The sequence below is a fragment of the Tenrec ecaudatus genome, chromosome 2, assembly GCF_050624435.1.
Source record: "Tenrec ecaudatus isolate mTenEca1 chromosome 2, mTenEca1.hap1, whole genome shotgun sequence".
Classification (NCBI taxonomy): Eukaryota; Metazoa; Chordata; class Mammalia; order Afrosoricida; family Tenrecidae; genus Tenrec; species Tenrec ecaudatus.
Window position 1 is genome coordinate 208224266 of NC_134531.1, and position 27957 is coordinate 208252222.

Genomic DNA, 27957 nt, shown 5'->3' on the forward strand with positions numbered 1-27957 from the left:
AGCATGGGGCCAAGCGGAGAAGGACAGTAATACAACTAGGCCGGGGCAGCCTGCTGGATTCCCGCGTCACCTCGGGAGCAAAGCCGCAGGGGAGCTACCCTTCCGGGACCCCAGAGCGCGTCCGTCCCCTGCGCGTGCGCACTTAGCCGCACTCGCGCGGGGGGCGGGGCCGGAGACGGGGGCGGGGAAACCGACGGAGTCGCGGCTGCGCACTGCGCGGCCCGCCCCGCCCGGCCAGTTTCCGGCGCCGGAACTCTTCCGCCAGACATCCCGGGTCTGCTGGCAGTCCTGCGAGTTTCACGACCGACCGTAGGACCAGCCGACGGCTGCCAACTGAGACCCAAGCGACATGGCGTCCGGCGGGGCCCGCGGGCTGACGGCGCGCTGGGCGCTGCCCTTCGGCGGCTTCGCGCTGCTCCTGATACTCCTCCCTGCGGCCGCCGCGCAGCAGCCGCTCGGGACAGGTAAGGACCAGCCGGCGGGGCCAGTTGAAGGCTCGCAGGCCGAGTGCCCCCCTCCAGGCCGCGACCCCCGAGTCGCTGCGCCGCGGTTTCCGACCCCGCCCCACAGAGCGCCCCTCATCCCTCCCACAAACACTTCAAACCCAAGCCCGGGGCTGCGGGAGGCGGCGAGGGGCCCCGGGACCGCCCCGCCCCCCTCGGGATTCCGCAGCTCGGCCAGCAGGGAGACTCGGGTCGGACAGCCCCCAAAGTAAGGGTGCCCCTGATTGTCACACAGCCCCGCCATCGGGGATGGTATTGTGGCTGAGGGCTCATAACCTCATGTCTTTATGAGAGAGGACACAGACGGGCGGTCCTTAGTGATGTGGACAGGACCATTTCTTTGCACTTAACTTCTGCTGCTCGACAACTTCCCCCCCTCCCCGCCCAGCGCGTGACTCTGTAAGACAATTGCGCCCCGTGGCGGGGCCTGAGGGCCAGGGCCGCTATGGAAAGTGTCCATGGGGGCGGGGTCTGTATTGTTTGTGCGGATAGCGCCGCGCTTAGTGCGACACCAGGCGGGCTGCGTCTCATTTCGTATTGCCACCCTCGAAGAAAAAGCTGACTATTTTGCCCGTGGTTTAGATTTGGGGTCCCGTAACAGAGCTGAAAAACGAATTCCAAGTTCCAGGGCTGGTCTATGGAGGGGCTGATTCCACGCACCCCCTCATTACCCTTCCCTAGCCTCCAGTCTCCCACTCCTGGAGAAATAGAAGGGACTAGGTATGTGATAGGCCACCCCTTCACTGCAACTAACCAAAGTTAGAGACCCCCAAGGAGCTGCAGGTGGCCGCGGTGGGTACTTGGTGACTACTTGGGGTTGCGGTGTGCCTTCCTTCAGAAAGGGCAGGGGGAAGAAACTTTTATCAAAGTGACACGTTCCTCTGCTCCTTGGAAGCAAAAGATTCAGTGCCTGCGTACTCCAGGCCTTCAGGGGGGTTTTCCCTATCCCTCCTGCATGTTCCCTGTGCCACAGGGGTTACAGGATGGAAACCCTCAGTCTCTGCAGGAGAGGCTTCCCTCTACCATCAAGAGTTAAAGTCTCGGAAACGCACAGGGGCACTTCTACCCTGTCCTATAGAGTGGCTGTGAGTCGCTATTGACTTAATGGCAGTGAGGTTTTGTTGTAGTGGTTTGGTTTGGTTCACTGTGCCCAGTGCAGGAGCACCTGGGGTGATCACCAGACAGTTCCTATTGCTTGGGAAGATTGACCCAGAAATAAGTTAGTTGGTGTTGTGGGGGGAGGGTTGGGGCGCACAGTTGTAGTGGAAGAAAGCGAATGGAAGCTTAAGAAGTTGAGTGCTGCTGGGGAGCAGGAGCCAGCATCAGCGCTCCAAGAAGTGGGGCTGGGAAAGGGTCCAGAGCAGGACAGCAGGCTGGGGAATCGGAGGAAGAATGTCAGTTGCCACACATGGTCTCCTTTGACATATCCCTGTGGTTTGGGGATCCGGTTGATCAGACGTAGATCTAACGCCCAGTACATTTTACAAACAGCTCCGACTTGGTTTTTTTTAAACACCAACAGCCAAACTCACTGCTGTTGATTGATTCTGGAGCAACGGTGCACAACCTGTGGGTAGCAACCCCTTTGAGGGTCCAACGACCGTCGTCCGATTCATAACAGTAGCAAAATGACAGTGATAAAGTAGCAACAAAAATAATTTTATGGTTGGTGGGGGGGTCACCACAGTATGAGGAACTGTATGAAGGGGTCGCAGCCTTAGGAAGGTTGAGAACCAGTGTTACAGAACTTTATAGCCTAACCTTTAAAATGAAGGTTGATCCGGACCTGGGTAAAGGAGCCCCGATGGCTACGGGTTGTTTACTGGGCTCACAAGGTGAGCAGTGGAAAACCACCAGCCTCTCCGCAGGACAAAGGCTTTCTATGCCTGTAAAGAGTTACAGTCTCTGAAACCCCCAAGAGCAGTTCTGCCCTGTGAGTTGGAATCAGCTTGGGGGCAGTGAGTTTGTTTCTTTGTAGTGTGGGGGCCCAGTTGGAAGGGTGTTTGCTGCTCACCTTAGTATGGGAGGTCATTTCCACACCAGCCTAGCACAGCGCCTTTTCTCCGCTGACCTTCCTGTATATTTGCTCTGAGTAGGACAGGTTCTTATCTGTGCCTTCTTACCTACTGCCAGTATGTGCCTATGTATTGGTGACGTTAGCCATGCAGCCGATTTAAGCTTCTCAGTGGACGAACGAGTGTAGGGCAGAGCATGAGACCTAAACTCAGTTCTAAGGGCCAGGGTGGAAGGAGTACTTTGAAACAGAATAGGTGTGTGCCAGGAGTCTGTGACCAAACCAGCACCTCGTTATCAACAGCTTCAGGGCACATTTGCTGGGCTTATTAGAGGGAAGTGGCAAGAAAGCCATTGGGAAATGGCGGGCCCAGGCTCCAGGAAACACGATTTGACCATGCTGATTGTAGCTTTGTATTTGTGCCCAGAGTTGCAGAGAGAAGCTTCATGAAGTGAAATTCGCACAGACTGTCACCAAAGAAACAGACAAACCAAACCCAAGTCAATTCCGAGTCATGGAGACCCGGTAATCGGGTTTCCAAGCGGGCCTCATCTTTCCCCTTCCGATAGGCTGTTGGGTTTGAACTGCCCATAACCTGAGTGGTAATCCCAGTAATTCAGGGCCACGGAGCCAGGAGGGCACTGTGCAAGCTTGCTTCCATTCCTAAGGAGTCCCCTGTGGTTTTCCCAGCTCCCTCCCTCACCAAGGAACAGCCTTCCCCTGGTAGAGAAGATAATGGTGCTGTCCCCAAGGACATGTAAGTGCCTACCTTCAACGGCCCCTCCCTCTTCCCCTGCAGAGGATGTTCTGTGCTGCTGGTCCCACTGTGAGAACCGTGCCATCCTGCTGTGCTAAGGCTGTGGTTTCTTGGCCAGGATCCAGTGTGGATTCCGAGAATGCCTCACTCCACCTCTGTAATGGCTGTGCGTGCTTTGGTGGAGGGCAGTCATTAGGAACCCACATGGTCCCGAAGAGCTTACTGCAAGATGGATGCCAAGTGGTCGCTGTGGTGGGCCCCGCTCGCACTGTGCGAGTGGTCTGTCAGACCGGTCCGAGAACCCCACGTCTCTACCTGGAGGGAGCACCACTCCTGGAGGAGTCCCTTCCCTCCATTTGCTGCTCCAGAAAGAGCAGGTGCCAGTCTCCCTTGCAGTCAGGGTCCCACTTGGAGAGGTCTGCAGTCCCAGAAAATTCCTCAGGGCTTGTCCTACTTGCCCTCAGGAGATGGTGTGAGATGTGACAGGACATCCGGGGCATCCTTTGGCCGGGTGCTAGCGCTCGTCCTCGCTGCATTTTCTGTCAAGGCAGCATGACGACAGGGGAGTTTTGTCTAGTCGAGATTCCCCTTTCCCTTCCTGTCTGAAATGGGCAGTGTTGGTGCACTCCGTGTGTGTGTGTGTGTGTGTGTGTGTGCGTGCGCGCGCACGAGTGAGCGAGCTGGCTGGATGCTTTTACCAACACACTTGTCCTATGACCCAAGGGCATGGCAGACTGCTACAGCCCTTGGCCTGACATGTGACACACACCCGCAGTAAATAATACACTTTATCTTTTCTTCACGTAAATGTATCTCTTTACACAAGTCTGTGTGTGTCCTTAATGAATTAACTGGCTGGCCTGAAACTTTAGGTGAGAGCTTCTAAGTGGGTCATGGTTTAGTGTATCTTAACAGAAGGACCTTTTTTTTAATTATTATTATTTATCTTTTTATATATAATTTCTCAAGTGAGTGAGACTCAAAGTTGTATGGCTCGGTAAATAATCGGCTGTGCATGAAGACTTTGGGTGGTAAGACTTCAGAAGTGCGTACCTTTGCCAGTACCTCAGCAGTAGACTTAGAAGCATAGGCATCTTTGGGTGAACTCTGGCGAGAAGCCCCTGGGTCCTTTCACAGCCTGGGGGACTGGGAGGGTGCCATGACCCCTGAGCTATCAGAGCAGCAGGAGTCAGATGTTAGTGCACGATGATGTGGTGTTGTCAGAGGAGAGCCCCAAGTGACCTCCCCCAGCGTTGGCAGTGACCTGCACCAGGCCTGTGCCCCCCCCCCCTCCCCCTGGCAGCTGTCAAGCCCCGCACTGGCTGTAACCCTGGACTCCTCATGACTCATGCTGGCTCTGGGTCTTGAGGCCCCGGGCAGTACGGAGCGTGTGATGTGTTTCTTGGACAGAATTCTTTTTGTTCACGAAAAGTAGCTATCCCAACACGGCTTCATCAAGGGCTCTCCCTGTCAGGGAGCGCCCACTCCCTCTGCTCACCCTTCCTGGCCCCCGGGATGAGAAGGCAGGGTACCCTTCCTGGTAAACATTTTTCAAGAAGGCACTGTGAACGGGGCGTGTCTGGCAGCTGTGCAAAGCCTCCCACCAAGCCCTCTGTTTAGAAACAGCAAAGCCATGGAAAGGGTGAAGGTCTGGTCTGGTGAATTCCGGGATCCCCATCTACTCAGCGTGCTGGCCACTCCCCCTTGGTATCTGCTGTGACTATTTTTACCAAAATATTTGAGTGGGCAGTGGCCCTACCCTTCACCCGTCAGGTGACTGGCTTTGTCGGTGTGTCCAGTGGTAGCGGTGCCTCCCTCTCTGCAGCCGCCTCCTGTGTGCTTGCTCCTTGTCGCTGTGGATCATGGGCTGCTGTATTCCCGGATGTTAGTCTGTCCCCTGCCAGCCTCCGTTCTGAGGCTTAGATTACCCCGGTGTGAGCAGGACAACTCCCTGCTCCTGCTCTTTAGCCACGTGCCCATCAGTTGGGGGCGTTGCTCAGCTTGTAGAGCAACACGCTGTTCAGGGCAGAGCTTGGCCATCCCCGGGCCTAACCCTGGAGTTAACCCGTGCCCTTTAGTGAAGAATGGTGTCCAGAGGGCACAGCCTGACACAGAGTGGGCCCCTGCGGTGTCTGTCTCCAAGCCTTCCAGAACCAGTGCTCAGAAGTTCCGTTTCCTATCAGAGGTTTGTAGTATTGCCAGCTCTGCCCCCCTCCCCCAGGGCCTCTGTCCTGCAGCCCCACATCACACCTCCCTTTCCCCAAGGCCGCCTTCCCAGAGACTTGGAACTGCAGCCGCAGCCTCTTCTGCAGCACCCACGACAGTAAGGGAGTTCAGTGGGGTCAGCTGTACTTCCCTTCCCGTGGCTGACCAGAATCTGTGGTTTAGGGAGTTTCTACTTTGAGCAAACCGCCCAGCCTTTCACCAAAGTATTCAGACTGCTCCCCCCCACCCAGCCCTGAGCACTGGGTGCCACGCTGGTTCTCACCAGTACTTTTCACCAGTAGCCACTCGGGGTGGGGTAGGATTTGGAGTCTTCAGGTCACAGAGCTCTTTTCAGAATGAGTGAATGTTTGAGTGGGGGGGGGGGGGTGGTAGAGGGGAGTGAGCCTTCAGCAGCTGCATGAGGGGACATGGGAAGTCTTGTATGTGGTCAGCCCTTCTTGCTCAGCTGGAATTCCAAAGTTGTGAGCTGTTGGAAGTTGATCCCTCCCTGCAGCAACCGTGGGGCCCCATCCTGGAGAGAGCCCCGAGGCCACCCACCCCCTTGATTGGAGCAGCTGACTCCATGGCACTACCTGCTCTGTGCTGTCTGAGGGAGATGGAGGCCTTGCTTGTCACCGAGGCTCAGGATGGGTCTGAAGACCCTGGTTTGGCATCACGTCAGTGGTGAATAAAGGCTCGTGTCCCAGAGTGTCTGCTGCTGCTGCCCAGCTGCAGGCTCCAGTCCATTCGTGACCCTCCATGCACACTTCTTGAGACTCCAGTGGGCTATCTGCTGACCTCCTCTCCCCAGGAGACCCTGTGAGGGTGGGAGTGTGCCTGCGTGCGTGCCCACAGCATTTGGCTGCTTAGCTGCTCGGCGCGGGTTGGCATTTCCTGAAGGAGGTGTGTTCTTGGAGGGTGGGGGCTGTGAATCGTATGGTTCTGAATCAGAGTCAAGCATCAGGAGACTCGTCAATATCCTGCCCTCCACCTCACCCGCACCAGAAAGCCGATGTCTATGTTGCACAACTCAATGATTTCCTTGTTCCTCTTTTCCCACAGCTTGCTCTCAGAACTCAAACAGAACCTGTGAAGAGTGCCTGAAAAATGTCTCCGTAAGTAGCTCAGCTTGTCACCTAGTCCTCAGGAGACACAGCTTCTCCTGCAGCCAGTGCCCTTGTATGTTTTAGGAGTTCTGCTAGAGGGGGTTGTGTTGTTTTGTCCTTTCCTAGAGCATATCACGATGCCTGTGGAGAACTGCATTGTCACCCGAGTGTTCCCCACGCACTCTTTATGTAGCTCCTGGGGTGGGAGAGGTTCCCGGCGGGCCCCGCTAAGCAGAGGGCGACGCAGGTGGTTAAGGACCACCTGAATGACCGTAAGTAAGCACAAGACCCTAAAGTGGATACTTTGCAAATAGACCTAGGCAAGCCAGGGGTCCTCTGGAGAAGTCTTGTTAATAGACTTCATCCTAACCGGGACAAGCAATTTTGATCTCTCCTCCTAAACTGCTTCAATCAAGATTGCAAATACAAAGTACAGTCTGGCCTGTCGCGGCATGGCAGGTGCTACCTCCAGCATGGTTCCTGCCCCTCCTCTATGGACATCAGTCTCCTGCTGCCTCCTGTTGCTCATCCATCTTCTGGTTGTCACCAACTAGGCATGTCAAGCACATGTGTTAGGAACGGTGCCACGGGTACAGGAGGCTCTGTGTCGCCGCAGCCTCACCATCGCATCTTACCGTATCAGCAGTGTAAGACAACCACCATGAACCTTCTTACGTGTTACATGACCTTTAAACTGGGTGCACAGTGCCCACCATTCAGCATGGCGGTGAAGAGCCACTGTAAGAGGGTGAGCCCCTGATCAAAAGCAGAGGAGGTGGTGGTCATAATTGTGCAGTGGGCACTTACTAAGTGCCTCCCGCGGGCCAGACTTGGTCCTGGGTGCTCTGGTGCCACCCGAGGAGCACACAGCTGCCACAGACTACATAGTGCACAAGGTGGGTGGATGGGGGCAGGAGAAAACCAGCCCAGCAGAGAAGGGGGTGAGGAAGGTCACACCTTGAAGTTGGTGAGGGTCGGCCTCCTTGGGGAGGGAGCCTCCTGGCCAGAGTGAGCAGACCATGCAAAGCCCCCGTGAGGGATTGTGCTTAGCACCAGGGAAAGAGTGACGTGCCCCTGGGCCTTGGCTCTTCCTTTGAGCGGGCTGCTGTGGCAGCAGACAGAAGCAGCTGTGCTGAGTGGAGAACAGTCTGGTTGTGAGGCCAAGACCATCTCAGCCCGGCAGAGGGGGGTTGGGGGGGTGGCATGGCGTGCTTCTAGGCCTTAAGGCGGTGAGGCGTGGCTTTCACATTCTGCCCTAACCTGGTCCAATACTGGCCTTGAATTTCAGTGTCTTTGGTGCAGCACCAACAAGGTGTGTATGGACTACCCCGTGAGGAAAATCTTGCCACCTGGGTCTCTGTGTAAGCTGAGTGCTGCACGCTGGGGCGTTTGCTGGGGTAAGTCACTGTTTCAATTCACTTCTTGAAAAACCCATATTTCAATTTTTTTTTTGATAACATAAGTTGCCCCTCTAAAAATACACTGGGAGAGCTGCTGTGGGTCTGGGTGACCCGAAAAGCCGCCTTCTCAGCCATCAGCCTGGCCTTACGGTTTAAGCTTCTCCCTGTGTGGGCAGTCGGTTCTGGCGGCTCCTGCAGCCATGCCTGTCGTTGAAGCAGCTCACCCCGCTTCCGCGCACTCTGGAAAGTGTCGCAATGACTGTGGGTGTGGTGTTGGGGACAGTCTTGACGTGCTCTGCCTTTTCATAACTTTAATATCCTGAACTCTGGTTCCCTTGACAACCCACGTGATATGACCACAGTGCACCAGTGGTGTCTGAGTTAAGGGTGATTGACACCTTCTCCTACACGGCTGTGTCCCGCTCAGCGTCAGGGTACTCACTGACCGTCTTGCTCTGCCAGCCAGGCCCCCTGGCCGGCCCCAGAGCTCTGACTTGACCACTTGTGGATCGGCGGTCATTCCCTGAATCTCGAGCCATGGCTCTCAGTTGTTCTTCCCAAACTAGCAAAGGCTCGGGGTGTTTTCTCTTGCCCATTTTGCTTAGCTTTGTTTTGTTTTGCTTTATGCTGCCCCTGACTAGGAAGGAATCTTGCGTGAACCTCGGTGAGTAACCTTGACCTCGGCTTTCCCGGTCATTCGTGAATAACATGATTGTGTGAGCTAAAAGGCATGCTGGCATATTAGAACTCTACTTTTCAGTGTCCCCCGCACCACACCGACATTTCAGCCACAACTAGTGGCAACGTGCCTGGGAAGTACCTCGTCAGCTCATTGAGGTTGGGGTGTTCCATCACGGACTGTCACCCTTAGAGGAAGTCCTCGGAGCGTTTCATTCATTATTAAATGGTTCTGAGCGTGACCCACTCTTACTCCTCCGTCCCTCTGTGGTGGTGAGCTGACGTGGCTTGCTTCGAGTACTAGCAGGTTCATGCATGGTAAATTGTTCTCTCGGAGCTTCCAGACGAAGAGCATAGCAAGAAGGAGTAAGTGGCCTGATTCTGAGGGATTGGCCACCGAAAACAGCAGCCGGACCGTGGCAGATACAGTTCTGGACCCTGGCTGCTCCGGTTGCAAGGTACTCAAAATGCCCCTGGGAAAGGGCTGCCTCCTCAAACTACCGCCAGACACCTTCGTGACCTAGAGGGGCAAAGCTGCGGAAGCCTTCTTGGCTGCTGTGGCCCGACTCAAATGAAAAGAAACGGCTACAGACATCCAGGATCAAAACAAGGAGTGTACAAAGGACGAGTCTAGGACATTAGGAGTTATCTAGAGTAAAGCAGTGCATAAAGATCAGTATGATAGGCCGTGATGCACTGAAAGAGTCTGCTATTGGCCATTTTCAATCTGAAAGCTGTACGGTCATCTGCACCGGAACAGCAAGTTGAAGAGGAACAGGATCACATTTCTTGTAAAAAGAAACCCTTCAGGATCTGTGTTCCACGCACACTGCTCGGTGATACCGTAGTACCCAGCCACCTACAGAGAGACCGATTGATAATGACAATTATTCCGCTTTCTGCACCACGCACTGATGCCAGCGATGAGAGATTGGAGGTCTTTACCAGCTTGGACAGCGTGGACTGTCCCTAACCTGCAGCAGGGTGCCTGCGTGGTTACTGGTGCTTGGAATGTGAAAGTTAAAAACAGAAAAACAGAATCTGTCGTTGGAAAAGAATGGCCACAGCAATGGAAACAACACTAGAGATAGCATGGAAGAATTTGCACGACCAATGATTTGTTCACTGGAAATCTTTTTTCCACAGTATAAATTGTGACATGTACTGGTCAGACAGAATACACAGGAGTCACATTGACGACATCTATAGAAAAACAGTGGAGAAGCGCAATTATCAGTCAAAAGAAGGCTAGATGCAGAGTAGAGTATCAGTTGTCACATTGTTAGGTACCCTCAGGAGCCTGTATACCACAGTATAACTGCTCATAAGCAGGTTTAAAATGCAGCCGAAGAACATGAAAAGTTCGTGAGAGCCAGTCCTACCATAAGCATACCCCACCTGAATTTAGAGACCATTTCCAGAGTAGATTTGAGGCATTGAATCTTAGTGACTAAAGGCCACACAAGTTGTAGGATGACATCAAGAACATATGTGAAGAAAGCAAAAGGTCATTAACAAATTGAGAAAGGAGGAGCTGACATCAAGGGCTCAAGGTGAAAGGAATGCATTGAAAATGAAGATGGCGGCATATGTGTAAATGTGCTTGACACAGAGATGAAGGTATGGATTGTGCTAAGAGATGTAAGTGCCCCCAATAAAAGTATTGAATAAAAATTTTGTTTTAAGTTGAGAAAGAAGAAAAAGACCAAAACGGCTGTCAGGAGAAACTCGGATACTTGCTCTTGAATGCAGAGTAGCTAAAGCAGGTGCATGAAAGGAGGGTGTAAACGAGCCAAACAGAAGATTATGACGGGCAGCTGGAGAAGGCAAAGTAGTGTAGTGAAAGGGCAAAGACCCGGGCACAGAAAACCAGACAGAAGGAGCACACTCGGAGTTTCTCAAGCAGAGAGCTGAAAGAAAGAAGGAAAAGTTCACACGGTCAGTTTAACATTGAAGGCTTCTCTGGGCAAACTGTTGAACAGTGCAGGAAGCATCAAAAGAAGTTGGCAGTGTCACTGTGTCCGAAAGAGTTGGCTGGTGCTCACCACTTCAGGAGATAGCGTAGGATCAAGAACTGCTGGTACTGCAGGAGGAAGTTCAAACTGCCCTGAAGGCATAGCAAAAACCAGGACTCCAGGAGGTGCAAAGTATCAATGAGATGCAGCACTAGAAGCACCTTATGCCACAGCTACCTGGCTAACTGACTAGAGAAGAGTTACACCCATTCCAAAGATAGGCACCCAGCAGAATGCAGGCCTGTCCAACAATATCAGTAATATCACATGCAAGTGAAGCGCAGCACTTCACTGACGGAGTGACCAGAAATGTATGATGGATTCAAAAGAGGTCATGCAATGAGATGTGTCTGAAAGATGAGACACCAGAAAGGTGTTTACATGTGTGTCACTGAGTATGTAAAGGCGTTCAACTGTGTGGGTGATAACAAAGCATGGATGACAATGTGAAGAATGGCAATTCCACATCACTTCATGGTGCTCCTCGGGAATCTGTACCCTTACATAGACTGACAGGCAGTCGTTTAAAATCAACAAAGGGAACCACATGGTTTAAAATCAGAAGTGTGTATCAGGGCTGTATCCTTTTACTGTATTGATTCAGTCTGTGCTGAGCAAATAATGTGAGTTAGCTGCACTGGATGAAGAAGAATGTGCATCAGGCTTGGAGGAAGTCTCATTGAACTTGCAGTGTGCAGGTGGCAGCCTTACCTGCTGAAAGTGAGGAGGACCTGACGCGCTTACTGCGGCCTTCAATGTGGATGCTTCTTCGACATGAGGAGCACAGTGTGCCCAGTTGAACCACAAAGCAACATCTTACTAAATGGAGAAGTCGTCAAAGATTTCATTTACTTGGGTCAACACGTCCAAGTAAACAGCAGTCAAAAAATCAAAGGATGCAGTACGATGGGCGGATCTGCCACATAGGACCTCTTTAAAATGTTAAAAGAGTAGAAATGCGCGCTTTGGGGGCTAAGGTGTGCCTGACCCAAGCTATGGTATTTTCATTTGCTTCATATGCATGCGAAAGTTAGATAATGATTAAGGAAAACTAAAGAATTGATGCCTTTGAATTATGGTGTTGCTGAGGAATATGTATGCATGTTATCAGGAGGGACCAGTCCATGGAGAAGGGCATCAAGCTTGGTAGAGAGAGGATCAGGGAGACAGGAAGGCCCAACAGGCACAGGACTGGGGAGTGTTCCCTTCTGTTGATAGCAGGGTCATTGTTAGTTGCACCTGAAAGCAACATCCTAATGAAGCTGTGTGTCTGTTCATTATTTGATGTATTACATCTGGGTTAGGCTTGTCAGGTGCTAGGATGTAGGGGTTGTCACAGTAATGAATGCCATTCTGACTCAACGGTAAACATTTTTCTTTAGGGTTCTGCTTTAACGGTTTTGCTGCCTTACAGGTTGACCTACTTAATACACAGAAGTTTTGTTCATTTGCTATGTTGCAGATTGATTTGTAGAATTATCTTTTAAGTGAATTTGCTGTAGTTTCAAGCAGTAACAAGTGGGACCAGGAGCGACTCGGGAACCTGGCACCTGCTGCTCTAGGGCGGCTCTCAGTGGATGCTTCTGCCTCCTTGGCCCGCCCTGGAGGCGTCCTGACGATTGGAAGGAGACTTAGAGGAGTAGGGCTGCAGTCTCTCTGAAGCGTGCTTGCCGGTAGCGAGCTGTGAAAGTTCTCTGTTCACGGCTCCATTCTGAAGAGGCTGCGGGATCAAACACATTCCCATAAACTGGGCCGTGTTTGAGACCCTTTTTTACTTTAACACTTTGGAAGTGTTCTTCCTCTGGGAGGGGCGCTGCCCCCATTATAACCCAAGGAGCTGTAAGTTTAGAGGTTGTTGACTCTGTGTGGTAGCATCATTTTTAACTTCAATTCTGAAAAACATCAAAAGTGGAATTGCTGTAGACATGCGTATTCACATAGAGTAACACCCCTCTCCAGGGGAGGACTCACTTTTGAAGCATCTTCAAGGGCTGCTATTACCAGTACAATTAAAAACCAGTTGTAAAGGCGACATTCAATACTCCGCTCCAGTGGGAGTTGAATAGAAATATCTTTTTTTTTTTTTAATCATTTTACTGGGGGCTCGTACAATCCATCCATCCATTGTGTCAAGCACATTTGTACATTTGTTGCCATCATCATTCTTAAAACATTTTCTACTTGAGCCCTTAGTATCAGCTCATTTTCCCCTCCCTCCTTGCACCCCCTCCATCATGAACCCTTGATAATTTATTAAATTATTATTTGTCATGTCTTTGTCCAACATTTCCCTTCACCCACTTTTCTGTTGTCCATCCCCCAGGAGGGGGTTATATGTAGATCCTTCTAATTGGTTCCTGCTTTGTCCCCTACCTTCCTTCTACCCTCCGTGTGTCACCAGCCTCACCACTGGTCCTGAAGAGTTCATCTGTACTGGATTCCCTGTGTTTCCAGTTCCTATTTGTACCAGTGTACATCCTCTGGTCTAGCCAAATATGTATGGTAGAATTGGGATCATGATAGTTGTGGGGAGGAAACATTTAAGAACTAGAGGAAAGTTGTGTGTTTCATCGTTGTTACACTGCACTCTGACTGGCTTGTCTCCTCCCTGTGACCGGATGTCCAGTTGCCTACAGAAGACTTTGGGTCCCTACTCCGCACTCCCCCTCATTCACAATGATAAGATTTTTTGTTGTTTGGTGCCTAATACCTGATCCCATCAATGCTCATGATCACACAAGCTGGTGTGTTCTTCCATGGGGGCTTTGTTGCTTCTGAGCCAGATGGCCGCTTGTTTATCTTCAATCCTTTAAGACCCCAGACACTTTATCTTTAGATAACTGGGCACCATCAGCTTTCTTCACCACATTTGCTTATGTACCCACTTTGTCTTCAGCAATTGTGTCGGGAAGGTGACCCATCATGGAATGCCAGTTTAATAGAACAAAGTGTTCTTTCATTGAGGAAGTACTTGAGTGGAGGACCAGTGTCCATCTGCTACCTTAATACTAAACCTATACATATATGCACATAGATCTATTTCCCCATCATCATATATAAATGTATTTACATATGTACATCCCTGTATTTGGACCTCTCTAAATGTCCTTTGCCTCCTAGATCTTTCCTCTATTTCTTCTTACTTTCCTCATGTCCCACTATCATGCTCAGCCTTCATTTAGGTTTCCGCAATTCCTCTCAGTTACATTGCCCTTAATCAAGCCCTACCAGGCCTCTTACACCCTCCTTGCCACTGATTTTTGGATCACTTGTTGTTCCCTTGTCCTTCCTTTCCTTGCCCCGCCTCCCCCTCTCCCATGTCCTGCTGGAACCATCGGTCCTTTGTTTTCTCCAGATTGGTTATGTTTTCTCCAGATTGGTTATCCAGCTTATCTAGATCTGCTGAGATAATAATATGCACAAAACAAGACAACAAAACAAAGCAACAAAATAAAAGAACCAAAGAAATTGACTTAAAAAAGAAAAGAAAAGCCTGTAAATAGTTCAAGGTCTGTTTGTTGACTTTTAGGAGTGTTTTCTGGTGGAGTCTGATGGGGTGCCACGCCCTGGCCCCAAAGTCTATTTTTGATACACCTTCTGGCCCTCCTTGCTCTGCTCCCCTTGCTGTCCTGTTGCATGCTCTTTTGCCTCCGTGTGGTGGGGTCAGATTGGGCGCAGTTCCCACACTATGTCTTCAGTGTTTTCCCCAAAAGTGACTGTGGGTAAGTGAGGGTTGTGTCTCGTAGTGGGGCCAACCATATAGTCCTCTCTGTGGATTGGCTGCTCTGAGCAGGGATATCGTCCTCAAGGCTTGGTGGGCCAGGATGTGCTCTACTCTCTTCCTCCCCCTTCATTTGTTTCCACTTGCTCTGATCAGACATGTCCCTCTCCTTGTGCAGTAGCTTCAGTGCTGTCCTCTGAAATGAACTCTTCTGGGAGGAGGGGCGGCTGTCCACGCAGTTAGGATTGAGGCTGGCCCCTCAGATCTCTCTACTGGTTCCCTGCTTCATGCCGCTATGTTCCATTCACATCTTGGAGCACTGGGTTGAATAGGAAAATCTTGACTGGCTTTAATCTATAAACTTTTAAAAAAACTTGAAATTGTTTTAAAATTGTATTTGTCTGCAAAAATTGACCCTGGCAAGCACTCCTACACTTTTTGACACAGGTGAGTCAGTGGTTCTCTAGCCCCGGGTGTCCAGTGAAGACTCAGATTTGAAAATGACTCTATGGTGTCCTCTGTGGACAGAGTGCACCCCAGAGGAGGCTTGTTCCTCCTGGAAATAAACATCACAGGAATAAGCTGGCTCGGATTTAGTTTTAATTTCTGCAAGTTAAGACTTTGAGATGCCCTAGGAGAGTGTAAATGCAGATGCCCCTTGACATCACCGGCTTCCTATGTGCGTTTGCTGAGTCCATCCGCGGCTCCTCAAGATCAGGCGGTGAGAAAGCCTGCCCTGTAACTGCCATTCCCCGTGGTTACAGCCCGCAGACGGGTACAAGTCAACAGTGTGTGACTGACAGAAGGTGTGGTTTGGAGTGCCTGCCATCAGACCCATTCCATCCCAGCTCCGGTCCAAGGCCCTGTCTGAGTGGACTTCCCACTTCGACTTCTGTGCGTTGCGACCATTCACCGGGGTGAATGGTAGTGTGTGCCATCATTGAAGTGAGTTTAACCTTTGCCTTTTCCAGTGAACTTTGAGGCACTGATCATTGCCATGTCAGCGGTGGGGGGCTCCCTCCTGCTCAGTCTCGCCGTCTGCTGCTGCTACTGCTGCTGCTACAAGAGGAAGAAGAGCCGCAAGCCGGACAAAAGCGAGGAGAAGGCCATCCGAGAGCGAGAGGAGCGCAGGATCCGCCAGGAAGAGAGGTGCCAGGAGGGGTGGGGACTGATGAGAAGGACCGTGAACACTCAAGTTCGAGGTCTCCCGTGCATTCTGTTTTTAAAATGAAGGCTGCGGGGTTTTGTGGGTCGCAGTTGGAGAGTGAGATGCTGCACGGTAGGCACCTCGTCAACGGCATTAGCGTTGTTGCAGGCTGTCTCTGCCTTGTCTGCTGTTACTCGTCAGAGCGAGAGGCAACAGCTGGGGGCCTGGCTTGCATGACCCTCATGCGTGCGGTACAATGACCATATCCTGAATGAATGTCAGGTGGCAGGGACCTCAGGAGACCATCTGCGGAAACTGCCTGCTGTCCCATTGCCTGTCTGGTGTTACCTGGCCATGGTCAGCCTCACCTGGTCCCCTCTGGGCAGCGAGAGGAAATGCCCAGACCACACTCGCAGCTTCTTTGACCAAGGACGAAGGGTGGGTGTGTCTGTTGAGATGACGTTGGGTACTGGAATCTGAGGCTGCACGTGTTTCTCTTTCATGTCTTAGGAGAGCAGAGATGAAGTCCCGACACGACGAGATCAGGAAAAAGTACGGTAAGAGCGCGCGGGCTCCTCTCCCGCCGATCAGGGATCGCCGCCGTCCGTCATCCGGGCTGATGCCGGGCCGCAGGACCTGAGCTGGGTGGGGCCTGGTTCTTGCTGTCAGGCTTCCTTCACTGGAGCAGGAGGAAGGCGCTGCAAGGAGAAACAGCCAGCTTGTTTCCAGGTGCTGCTACCAGAGCTCCTTCCACTGACGGTCTTGAAAGAGTAAACCGTGGGGTGTTTTTATCTCCACTGAGTTTCTTCACGAAGCTCGGTGTCTCTGATGATTGTTGGCTCATGTAGCCAACATTAAAGCTGCCAGAATGTAGCTTCTTGTTTGCCCTGAAGTGGGGCCTGTGTGGCGAGAGTCATTGTCATCTTGTCATCTCTGACCTAGCCCTGCGTCCTGTGTTTATCTCCCCCCAGTGTGCTCATTTCTGTCTCTGGGTGCTGCAGCCGCCTACCAAGCAGGAGGCAGCACTAAAGGCACGCCGCCCTTTCTGACCGTCTGCGTGTGTGGGTGTGTGTGTGGGTGCGCGTGCGTGGCTGTGTTCTCAGTTGGAGATAGCGAGCCGGTACCCAAAGAGACCAGGTACAAAGACATTTCCTGTTGGAGCCGTTCAGAAGATACACCTTTAGTCTCTTATCTCCTCTAAGTTTCTTAATAACGTTATGAAGCCTGGGAATTCTGGAGCACCTCATTGTGCTCGTGTGAAACCTGAACGTGGACCCAGGGGCAGCTGTCTCAGCAGAACAAGGGGCTGCTCCTGCATAGTTCAGAATCAGAGAAGGTGTGCTAGCCTTTCAGCTCACCAATTTAATCTGTGTGCCGAACCCAGAAATCCAAGAAGTGAGACTGTAACATCACGAATAGCATGGCGTCCGATTAGAAGCCCCACTAACAACTTGCAGCTGACACAGCCTTTCTTGCCAGAACCGAAGAGCCTGGAAACACTTGCTGGTGAAGGTCTGAGCCGGCGCCTTCCCCATGGTTTACTCCTGAGCGTAAAGAACAAAAATCCTCACCGCTGGCCCAGAAGGTCATCATGATACAGACCCAGCACTTCCACTCCAAGCTCTGGGTTTGAAAGACTCAAAGGCCGTGACTCCAAAAAGGACTTGCTCACCAATGTCACTGCAGTAGGCAAACAATAGAAATACCCTAACACACACACACAGTCCAATACTCTTCAGCACTGGGAGGGATGAAGACTGATACCTGCCACGGTATGCATGCAGTGTGAAGATATTATGCTGAACGAGCACAGTCAGTCCCACAGGACCAGTAATTGTATGATCCCACGTATATAAAGTGAAATCAAAGTCTACTAGTGGTTACCTGGGGCAGAAGGGAGGTGAGAAGGGGGTTAACAGTGATGGAGATGCGTTGATTAAGGTTGGGTTTTTGTCATTGCTGTCAATAAGCTGCACACCCATAAAAAGATGTAGTGATAAAAGCAGAGGGCGAATATGAAGTCAGATATTTCGTTTTGCTTTTAATCAATGGAAAAAATAGTGAAGAACTCAATGGACCTATTGCTTTGGGCACATCTGCCGCCCAAGACCGCCTCAGAGTGTCACAACACACAGGGTCATTTTGATGTGGAAGGTGCTCCTGGTCTTTTCGGTCACCTCATGTGTCTGTGAAAACTGGACAACATGGCGGAAACATTGGGGAAGAGTTGATGTGTGTGCCCTGGGGTGTTGGCGAAGGGTCTTGCCTGCACCATGGACTTCCCGAACACAGCCCAGCCCATCTCCAAACGAGAGCCCTAAGAATGCCCCTTAGTAGCAAGGCTGGGCGCACACCGGCTCTCTGACCTTGAGCACTTCACCAGGAAACGTGAAAAGGATGACATGTTTGGGAAAGTAGAGAATTGGTGAAAACCAGGGAAGTTATGGAGTAACATAACCCCCAGACAGTCGCTTAGTTTCTGCAGACGGCACAGACAGCACCCGGGTTTCCGGGAGTCGGCGCCACCTCCGTGGCAACTAAGAAGAAAAACTGTACAAATGCTAAACCCCCCATCCCTTTGTGTGAAGGAGTTTGCTTTTTTAACTTTCTGTTTCCGCCTTGGAAGGTATGACTGTTGCTCTGTGCTACTGGAAAGTCTGGCCTGCACCCGAGCGCTGCAGCCTGCGGGCCCGAACCTGTGGGAGCGGGAGGGAGGAGCTCCCTCTGCGGCCTGGGCGAGACACGGTGTCCGTGGACTATGGCTGCAGGAAGCGTGGCACCGCTACCTCGGTGGCCTGTCTGCTCCTTCGCTTCTGTGCTAACTGACCCACCTGCCAACAAGAGGCCCCTGGGGGGGGGGGGGCAGGGTGTATAAGGAAATCCACTGTGCCGGCTTTTTCAGCACTCTGCCACCAGGGCCCTCATGAAGGCGCTCTGCGCTGTCCTCTGGGGAAGCGTGGTTACGTAGGCCCCAGGAAGGCCCCACTGACTGCTCCTACAGTCAGCAGCACTTGCTGCCGGGGACAGGGCGAGAGGCTGAAGTGCCAGGGGCTCAGGGTCCCAACTGAGCAGGGCTGCGGGAGTCCCGGTGCACTGGAGCGAGTCCCATGTCCAGCGGCCCTCCACTGGGAGTCACGGCTACGCAGCCCCCTGGCGAGCCCACAGGGCCTGGTTCTCTCAGTAAGGCAAAGCGCCCCGCGGTGGGTCAAGCCTCTTTGCCTGGTGGGCCCCTCTGGCTGAGGTGCTGGTGGAGGTGGCGGTGTCATGTTGGAATTAGAGTCACAGCCTTCCCTGCGCTGATGCTGCCAGCTGCCGGGCAGTGGGTTTCTCATGGCCTTTATGGTGTGGGCTTGATTGACTCGTGCAAGAAAGGGTGTAAGGCTCGGGCAAGGATCGGGCAGTGGCTGTGCAGATAGAGTGCTTATGTCTTCCTGAGGAGATTGTCTCGGTGGTGGTCCAGGTGGGGTGAAGCTCCTCGAAATGAACACGGAGCTGCTATGTAAGCAACTGACTCAGTAGAGCTGAGGGGCTCAGGAAGCTGGGCTACAGCAGAGAGAGAAGCAGACAGACCGATACCCAGGCTTCCTAAGGTCTCCAGGAAACCTTCATATAAAATGGATCTACGGGGCTTGCTTGAATTCTGTTCCAATTGGAAGCATGAGTTTATAATGCAAGTTCCTTTTGTTTTCAGGTTTGTTTAAAGAGGAGAACCCGTATGCCAGATTTGAAAACAACTAACAACACGCTCCGAGTCTCAGCAGCAACCCTGGAATGTCGTGGTGAGGTGGGGCTGGGCCTTCACAGCTCACCCACAGAATCCACTCTGGGTGAGCTGATCCACACCCCAAAGACAATCCTGACCTGTCCATTTCGGCAGCGAGCCCCTGGAGACATCAACCAGCCACCCTTCCTCTGAGGAGGAACGGTGACACCCACCCCTCACCTGCATTTCTCAGAAATTTCAACTGGTGACGATGACGCAGTCCTTCTTTTCTTGCGACACAGACTTCCCACTTCCCTCTGCCCACTAGCAAGCCTGGGCCAGCCAGGAGGAAAGTCATTTTATACTGTAGTCGCAGGGGTGGGGAAGCGCCAGTGTTGTCCGCCCCGCCCCCCCCCCCCCCCCCACACACACACACACATTTTCTTGCAACACTAAGCTGGCCGTATCTGCAACACTGTTAGAGTGTTGAAAGCAGGGGCCCCCCAGATGGCAGGATTTTCTCCCTGAACATGAGGAATGGTTACAATCACTTGAGATTATGTTTTCTTGGCACCACCACCACCACCCAAGCGATTTCACCAGGAAACCTCATGCAAAGCTTTAGATCCCTTACTGGCTGACTTGTCAGTTTACATCTTCATTAGACTATCAGGACATTCTACAACAGAAGCGTGTTAATAGCAGAGATCAGGCTCCCTGCGTGTGACGGTCGGCCAGTTGTGTGGGCTGATGTGGCCGGAGAATGGTAATGCCGGACTTGTCTTTCTCACCTGCTAACAGGTGTGCCAGACTCTGTGCCCAGCCAGGAACCAGGAGGTAGGAGTTGAGTCTTAGGTGCTGTGTCACAGGTCAGCCTTGCACTGCGAAGGGCCCACTGTCCAGGGCCAGCTGCAGGGCCTGTCTCCCCACAGCACAGCAACTGCTGAGCACGCCTTGCTTTCCAAAGGATTCCAGGCTTTGAGCCGCACGCCTCTGAGTGTCCACCAGCATCTCAGTTTTACATGTGATACCTTTCTTTAAAATCAGGATGTGTGGCAAATACTGGAGGGCAAGCTTGAAGTAACAGCCGCGAAGCCTTGCCTGAAAGTAATTTAAACATAGTCACAGCTGCCACTCTGCTCCGTCCGAGTTCCACATTCCGCTTTGTAAGTGTCCACATCAGCACTCTGAAGAGCGTGATCTCTGTTTTCACGTACACCGTCACGTTGGGGCGGAGATGAGACGCCTCAGCGTCATAGAAGGTCCCCTGCAAGATCAGTGCGCTCTGTGACCCAGACACAACCACCACCCTGCCTGATGGGCCTTTTTCCACGGTGGACCGTGTGTAGCACCAGCTAACATTTCTGCTCTGATCTTTCCACCTGGGGAGAAGAGCTCCTTTGACACATGCTGTCGTCTTCTCTCTCAGGCATTGAATAACACATTAGAGTATTAGGAAACATTCCTACATATTTTATCACTGCCTTCACAGTTGTGCTTCCCACTCCTGATTCCTAACGAGACCTCTTATTATAGACTGTAGCGCACTTTGTATTAACCCAGTAGTATGTATGTAAATCACACCGTCTTGGAGTTGAGGTTACTACGCTGCCGGGAGAACCAGTGTACCCAATCCTGTGGGGCTAGGGCAGTCAGGCCCTCGTTGAGGGGTCTCATCCACGTTCCCAGTCTCTGGAGCAGCCACAAACTAACCTCAAGGAAATCTGTAGTCTGAATTCTTAACCATTTGCAATAAAATGGTTTAATACAAGCTTCTGCCTCGTGTACTTTGTGTTACTTGAGTTTCATTTCTGGGTGGTGCTAGCATGAGCATGGGGAGAGCCAGGTCCACTGGGGTGGGGTGGCAGCTTGACTTTCTGGGCCCCTGGTCATGTGTGAGCAAGAGGTACAGACCAAACCCACTACGTGGGTCTGTTTGAATCATAGCGGCCCTGTAGGACAGGGTCAAACTCTCCTCCGCTGGGTACCCGAGACACTGGGGACAGACAGCCTCATCAATCTCCCTTGGAGCAGCAAGTGGATTTGAATCACCAGCCTTGCAGCTAGCAGGCCAGTGCCTAGCCTGCTGCGCCACCCGTCCCCTAGAGGGACAGAGTGGCTGGAGCTGAGTGGGGTCTATAGAGCTAGACTTTGGCTTCTTCAAGATGCTGGGCCTTCCTGGTGACAACGTCCAGGAGTTTCCTCCGTCACGAGCTGTCAGAGCTGATGTGGGGTGGGGGTGTTGTGGGCTGACTTGCTAGAACAAGGACTGGAGGCCTTGATGTCAAGGAGGTTACCAGAAAGATTTGTCCCCAGCATGCTTAACCCCCCACCCCAGCATCAGATTCGTATGTGTCCCTAGGAACAGCCTGGGAAAGAAGGATCAGACTGCTACAGAAAGTTACTGGGGGCAAAAATCCATCTGCAGAGTATCTAGTGAGATTAAGCCACTAGCACATCCCCACTCGCCACAGGCAAGGCAAGGGCCTCGAAATGCTTTCCTCTCAAATAGGGATTATTGTAATCTTTATTCTGGATCAAACTCGAAAACGGGGTCAGTTGACTTCCCTGGCCTATTAAATATTCAGCGTGGTCTTTAATGTCTGGTACTTACATCATCTTGTCAATTTGAGAGGATTAAGAGTAAAGGGTAGAGTTTAGCCTGTCAGGTCATTGCTTGATGACCTCATTTGGGGCCACAGCGGAGATAGCTTGCTGGAGGTCGCACACAGATACTCCTATTGCAGCTGACAAGACACATGGAGCTAATCTAGTGCCCTGAGCTAGAGGAGCCACGTGGGACACCCCCATCAGTGCTGAGATGCTTACAATACCACTGGATCCACAAAACTTCCCACCCACTGGTCTGTGATCTTCCTGTGTTTTGTGAGTCTCAAGAGGACTTTATAGATTGGTGTCAAACATACAGGCTAATATTGGACTTATGGACTGGGCTGGGGTGTTTTTCAATATTCAATTGCCCTTTTATATAAACCTTTTTTTCTTGTTTTTTTTTAGAAACCAGAGCAGGTATTTATTTTAAAGTTCCTTTAGCTATTTGTTTATATTTTGTTTCACTTACAATATACAATACAAAACACTCTGAGAAATAGGAGAGAAGAATGGGCTGATTTTTAAAAAAAATCATTTTATTGGGGGCTCATACAACTCATCACCATACATCCATTGTATATCAAGTACATTTATACATCAGTTTTCCTCATCATTCTCAAAACATTTGCTTTCTACTTGAGCCCTTGGTATCAGCTCCTCATTTTTCCCCTCCCTCCCCGCTCCCCACTCCCCTCTCCCCTCTCTATCATGTACGCTTGATAATTTACAAATTATTTTGTCCTCTCTTACACTATCTGATGTCTCCCCTCACCCTCTTTTCTGTGGTCAGTCCCCCAGGGAGGAGGTTATATGTAGATCCTTATAATCGGTTCCCCTTTTCTACCCAACCTTCCTTCCACCCTCCCGGTATCACCACTCACACCACTGGTCCTGATGGGATCATCTGTCCTGAATTCCCTGTGTTTCTGGTTCCCATCTGTACCAGTGTACATCCTCTGGTCTAGCTGGCTTTGTAAGGTAGAACTGGGATCATGAGAGTGGGGGGCAGGGGGTGGGAAGCATTTAGGAACTAGAGGAAAGTTGTATGTGTCATCATTGCTACACTACACCCTGACTGGCTCATCTCCCTGCGACCCCTCCATAAGGGGATATCCAGTTGCCTACAGATGGGCATTGGGTCCCCAATCTGCACACCCCCTCATTCACAATAATGATTTTTTGTTCTTTGATACCTGATACCTGATCCCTTCGACACCTCGTGATCACACAGGCTGGTGAGCTTCTTCCATGTGGGCTTTGTTGCTTCTGAGCTAGATGGCCACTTGTTTACCTTCAAGCCTTCAAGACCCCAGACGCTGTATCTTTTGATAGCCGGGCACCATCACCTTTCTTCACCAATTTGCTCATGCACACACTTGTCTTCAGCGATCATGTCGGGAAAGTGAGCATTGTGGAATGCCAATCTAATAGAACAAAGTGTTCTTGCATTGAGGGAGTACTTCAGTGGAGGTCCAATGTCCATCTGCTACCTTAGTACTAAACCTATACATATATGCACATAGATCTATTTCCCCATCCTCATATAAATATATTTACATATGTACATGTCTGGATTCAGACCTCTATAAATGCCCTTTGCCTCCTAGTTCTTTCCACTGTTTCCTTTTACTTTCCTCTTGTCCCACTAGCAGGCTCAGCCTTTATTTGGGTTTCAGTGACTTTGTTAGCTCTCTCTGGAGATAGGGTTGCACCTCGGTCCTTGGCTCTGCGCGAGAAAGAATTCATGCCGAAGCCTGGCTCGTGATCCAAGTGAGTTTAATGAGAAGTTGTTTCAGGTTTTACCCGGCACCCATAGGATTCCTCCCGACCACGCAGCCTGGCAGAGACTGCTCGTCACGCAAAGATCTTTCCCTGCGACTCCCTGTTAGATCTCTCTTCAAGTTCCCCTCCCAACTCTCTGCTCCTGCCTTTTCAAGGATTCCACGGGGAGGCGTGGTGGACCCCATTGGCTGAATTGAATTCACCTGGCCCAGGTGGGCCGATCCAGGTTTAACACCCACCCATGCCCACTGGTGGGAAACCCTGGGCCTCTGAGCATGTGCAGTGCACCACCCTTTGTTCTCGTGCTTGGCTCTCTGGGCATACGTTAATGGACATCCCCATCCCTGCGTTTATCTGTCTAACAATTTCTTTCAGTTACGTTGCCCTTGACCAAGCACTACCAGGCCTCTTATACACATGGGTGTCTATAAATTTATTTCTCTAGTCCACCCAGACTAACACACTGTCTTACTCACTGTTCCTATTTTTATCTCTGCAGTATCACTATTCTATCCCTACCACTTTGTTTCTGTTGGGTTTCCCGGTTTGTGAAGCACAGGGGGAGTAGATACATAGAGATAAGACCTGTTGCCAGGGCTTATAGGGGAGGTAGGGGTAGGGTGGGTGGGAGATGGGGAGGGTGAGGGGACTGAGGGAGCAAACAATATATGTGGGACAGGGGAGGGAGGACCAGAACTGATGGTTATTACATAACTCACTTTAAAAGTGATTTAACCTGAGGGGGTGGGGAGTGTTCTAAAAGTGATTGTGGTCCACCCGCCCCTTGATGTCTGTGTAGAACTCTTATCTCGAGCTGTGGTGTCATTTCTGTTGTGTTTGTTTTTTAAATTAAGTCTCCAATTGCACCCTGTGATGATTGTATTAAATAACATTTGGGGTTGGGGAAAAAAAGTGATTGTGGTGATGATTGTACACTCTTCTTGATATGATTGAATTATTGTGTGATAGGTGGTGAATTAAGTGCCAATAAAACTTGTAAAAAGTTAAGGTGGGGGTGGGGTGGGGGAAATGTGTCCTATTTCCTGGGTGCCAGAATTCAGGGGCAGTCCTGCATTGGGGTCCCATAACAGGATAGAGCCATCTGAAGACCTACGGGGCAAGAGGGTCTGCTTCCAAGCTCTCTTGCCAACTAGCAAGTGGGTGCTGTCAGCAGGAGGCCTGGGTTCTTTTCCACAATTCTCCTCGGGCCTGCTGGTGTGTGCCCACAACATGGGGCTGCTCCACTTCTCAGAAGCCACCAGGAGGCTTAGGCAGGAGCTGCTGTGCTCTTGTGGAGCTCCCCACCCCACCCCAGAAGTCACACCCCTTCCCTTCTGCCACATTCCACTGATTGCCTTACAGCATTGTGATGGGAGGAGCCAAACTGATGACTAGCAGATGGAGCAAGGTAGTCTTGATCCACAGGGAGGGAGCCAGCCAGTCTGATTTGACATAACTCTTGTCCTTGCCAATGATAGTTCATTGATTTACTCCCCCCAACCCCCACTCCCAATAAAACCATCATGGTGAAAAAGAGGTAAAATCTCTCATCCTGGTGGTGTGCACTTCTGGGGGAGTTGAAGCTGGGTGCAGGATCCACCCTTACCTCCCACCTGGCTGCCATTCTTCTGGGAGGGTGTGGAGTTGAAGGAAAAGTGGCCTCTCCCAGCTCTTGTCTCTAGGAGGGTGAAAGCCACGCCCAAGGAAGGTCCCTGGTTCTTGGTGTGGTGGCTTGGCTTAGGGTACCTATTGTCATGCAGACATTTTGGATTGTTCTGCAGTTAAATGTCTTTTCTTTTTGATAGGGAAGGGGGTAGGGGGTGTATATTTGGCCTCTCCTCATTCTAATTCTATTGCCCGGTTTTTCTAGCACTTAATTTTTTTTTATCGTACCTGTAAGGCTTTTATACCTGAAAAAGAGCATTCTGTTACTTGTTACCGTAGGTGTAAAGTGCAGCAAATTCTACTTCCTGAGTTGCCAGCCGCCCCCCACCCCCACACACACACCTGGGTCTGAGCAAGAAGGATCAAACCGTCTCAAATGAAGTGCTTCTGGCGGCCCAGGTGGGAGCAGGCTCACCTGTTGGGCTGATGTGGCCCCCAGGCACCAGACCCTGGGAGTGAGGGAGGGGGGACACGCATGCCAATGACTAGGTGGCTTCGTCATTTTCCTTCTCTTTACGCTATTGGTTCGCTATCGGATTCTACTTGGTGGCAGTGAATTTTTGTGGTGGGAAAACAGCTGTCAAGTGGCCCGGTAATCTTTCCTCAGGCCACCTAATCATAAGCCTTGGGCCAGAACAGGGCAGGACCTGAGCCTCCCCCTGTCCCAGTGACTTCTTCCTTATCTGGGAAATTCCGCTGCTGTGGGACATAGTCTGCTTATCGCTTACACGAGTATGTCCTGTGGCTCCGGGCCAAGCCCACTGTTGGTGCCTGCTTCTGCAGCACAAGAGAGCCTCCTGCAGACACCTCCCTGTGTAGCTGCTATGGGGAGAAATCGTGGCCCTGGGGACCGTGGCCTGCTGAAGCTGACCTGGCTCTGTCCCTCCCGGTGTGCGTCCAGGTGTTCCTCCCAAGCCTGGGTGTGTCTTTCTTGGCAACCTTGGACTTCAGGCAACTTAGCAGAAGAACGAGTTGAGTTGACGGTCACGTAAAATAGGCCATTTCAATCATTGTAAATGTACGGTGCAGCAATGTTAATTACATCTGCAATGTTGTTCAACCGCCACCACTGTTCCGCAAAAGTTTCATCCCCACAAACAAATTCCGTGCCCCATAAGCAGTAACCCTCCGTGGTCCTCTCCCCCACTCCCTGGACACCATGAATCTGCATCATCTGTGGCTTTGTCTCGTCTGCCTTTTGCCTTAAGCAGAGTCTCAGCACTGTTTCTAAGGAGACAGGCTAGAACATCGGCCTAGGATGGGGTGAGAAGCCAAGGGAGGTGACACTCGTGAGGGTGGCCACCCGATAGCAGATCTGCGTGGGGGGTGGAGGTGGCATCCGTGGACAGTTCTGTGTCAAGGACAGCAGCCAGCACTTGGCGGACACGGCTCTCTGTGGTCCAGGCTGCACTTTGAGGACTTAACTACTCAGAGCCGCTGTGGGTCTGGACAAACTCCCCAGGGGGCTGACTGTCAGCAGCCTGCTCTCTGGGATGTGGATGTAACACGGGTTTGTAGAAACTGGGAGGCCCCACAGGTGACAGGGGTGGCTCTTTGAGCACCTGCAATGGCTCAGAGCAGGGCCTTAGGATGCTCCCCCTCCCTCTTTTTCTCTAATGCTGCTTCAGGACTTGAAGATTCCAACAAATATTTATGAAGGCCACCTCCTCCAGGCCAGCAAGAGCAATCGTCATGTTTCACAGAGGCTAAGGGACTGGCTGCAAGGGGCTCAGTGTCATCACAGTGTTAGAAGCCACGGTCCCGGCTCCCAGGCAAAGCAGGAGAGCATCACACGCTAAATGGGCACCTGTGTTAGGCAGGGTTCTCTAGGGAAGCAAGACCAGGACACTTATGATGATATATATGTAAAAGCAAAAGTTTATATCGTGAGAAGGAAATGTAACAGCCAATCAATCCAACTCACTCTCTGGGACAGGCACTATGCCGAAGGTCTTTCCAGCTCACCTTATCACTAGCCCAAGGCCAAGGCAGCAGACAATAGGAAGATGAAGTGGTGAACCTTAGCAGAGCACAGCAGAGTGAAGGAAGCAGGTCTGGGTGGAGCCTCCCCCCTGTGGAGCCATGAAAAGTGGCTGGCGGGAGGTGTGGCTGGAGTGATGGCAAGATAGGCAGTTGGCCTGCAGGCAGTCCACAGGCAGGGTGGAGCGGAGCTGCAACGTGGGACAGACAGCACGGCACAGCAACTTGGTCCACATGATCGGTCCAAGGGTTGGCTTGGCCACCGGTAGCACAGCACAGGTGTTGAGGCAGGGTAGCTAAATCGGGCTGTGTGCTGGTGGGACCACCAGGGAGAGAGAGACAGGTGGACCTCTTAGAGCCATTTATCTCGGTCACGGTCACACTTCACAAAGTGGTCCTCAAGCTGCAGCCTGATTAGCAGGCTAAACTCTGCCCATATCTCCTATGGGTGTTATGTGGGCACACAGAAACCTATCACAGCGCTCCACCCATGTGGCTTTATTCCTGAGGGGCACATGGTGGACTGGAAGAGGGATCCCCTGGAGCCAGAGTCAGCCTCCAGTGTCCCCAGGAGGCCCTATAGCCTTCTGCCGCAAACACTCTTCTGTCTTTGAGCTTAAATCCTGAGCACCACATTTGCAGAAGGCTGTGGGTAATTGTGAAAGCCC

General features: G+C 51.5%; 1 protein-coding gene across 1 annotated transcript; it reads left to right on the forward strand.

The window, feature by feature from the left end:
• The first annotated feature begins 217 nt into the window (after window positions 1-217).
• On the forward strand, window positions 218-21020 carry PTTG1IP (PTTG1 interacting protein). The gene is made up of 6 exons (XM_075542205.1): window positions 218-464; window positions 6542-6594; window positions 7874-7982; window positions 15371-15548; window positions 16057-16103; window positions 19238-21020. The coding sequence occupies exons 1-6, from the start codon at window positions 350-352 to the stop codon at window positions 19282-19284; spliced, it is 549 nt and encodes a 182-aa protein (XP_075398320.1). The 5' UTR covers window positions 218-349; the 3' UTR covers window positions 19285-21020.
• The last annotated feature ends 6937 nt before the right edge of the window (window positions 21021-27957 follow it).

Coding starts and splice junctions, on each gene's coding strand:
- PTTG1IP (XM_075542205.1), top strand. CDS start 350: ATGGCGTCCGGCGGGGCCCGCGGGCTGACGGCGCGCTGGGCGCTGCCC. Junction 7,983..15,370: donor ACGCTGGGGCGTTTGCTGGG/GTAAGTCACTGT, acceptor TGCCTTTTCCAG/TGAACTTTGAGGCACTGATC. Junction 16,104..19,237: donor CGAGATCAGGAAAAAGTACG/GTAAGAGCGCGC, acceptor TTTTGTTTTCAG/GTTTGTTTAAAGAGGAGAAC.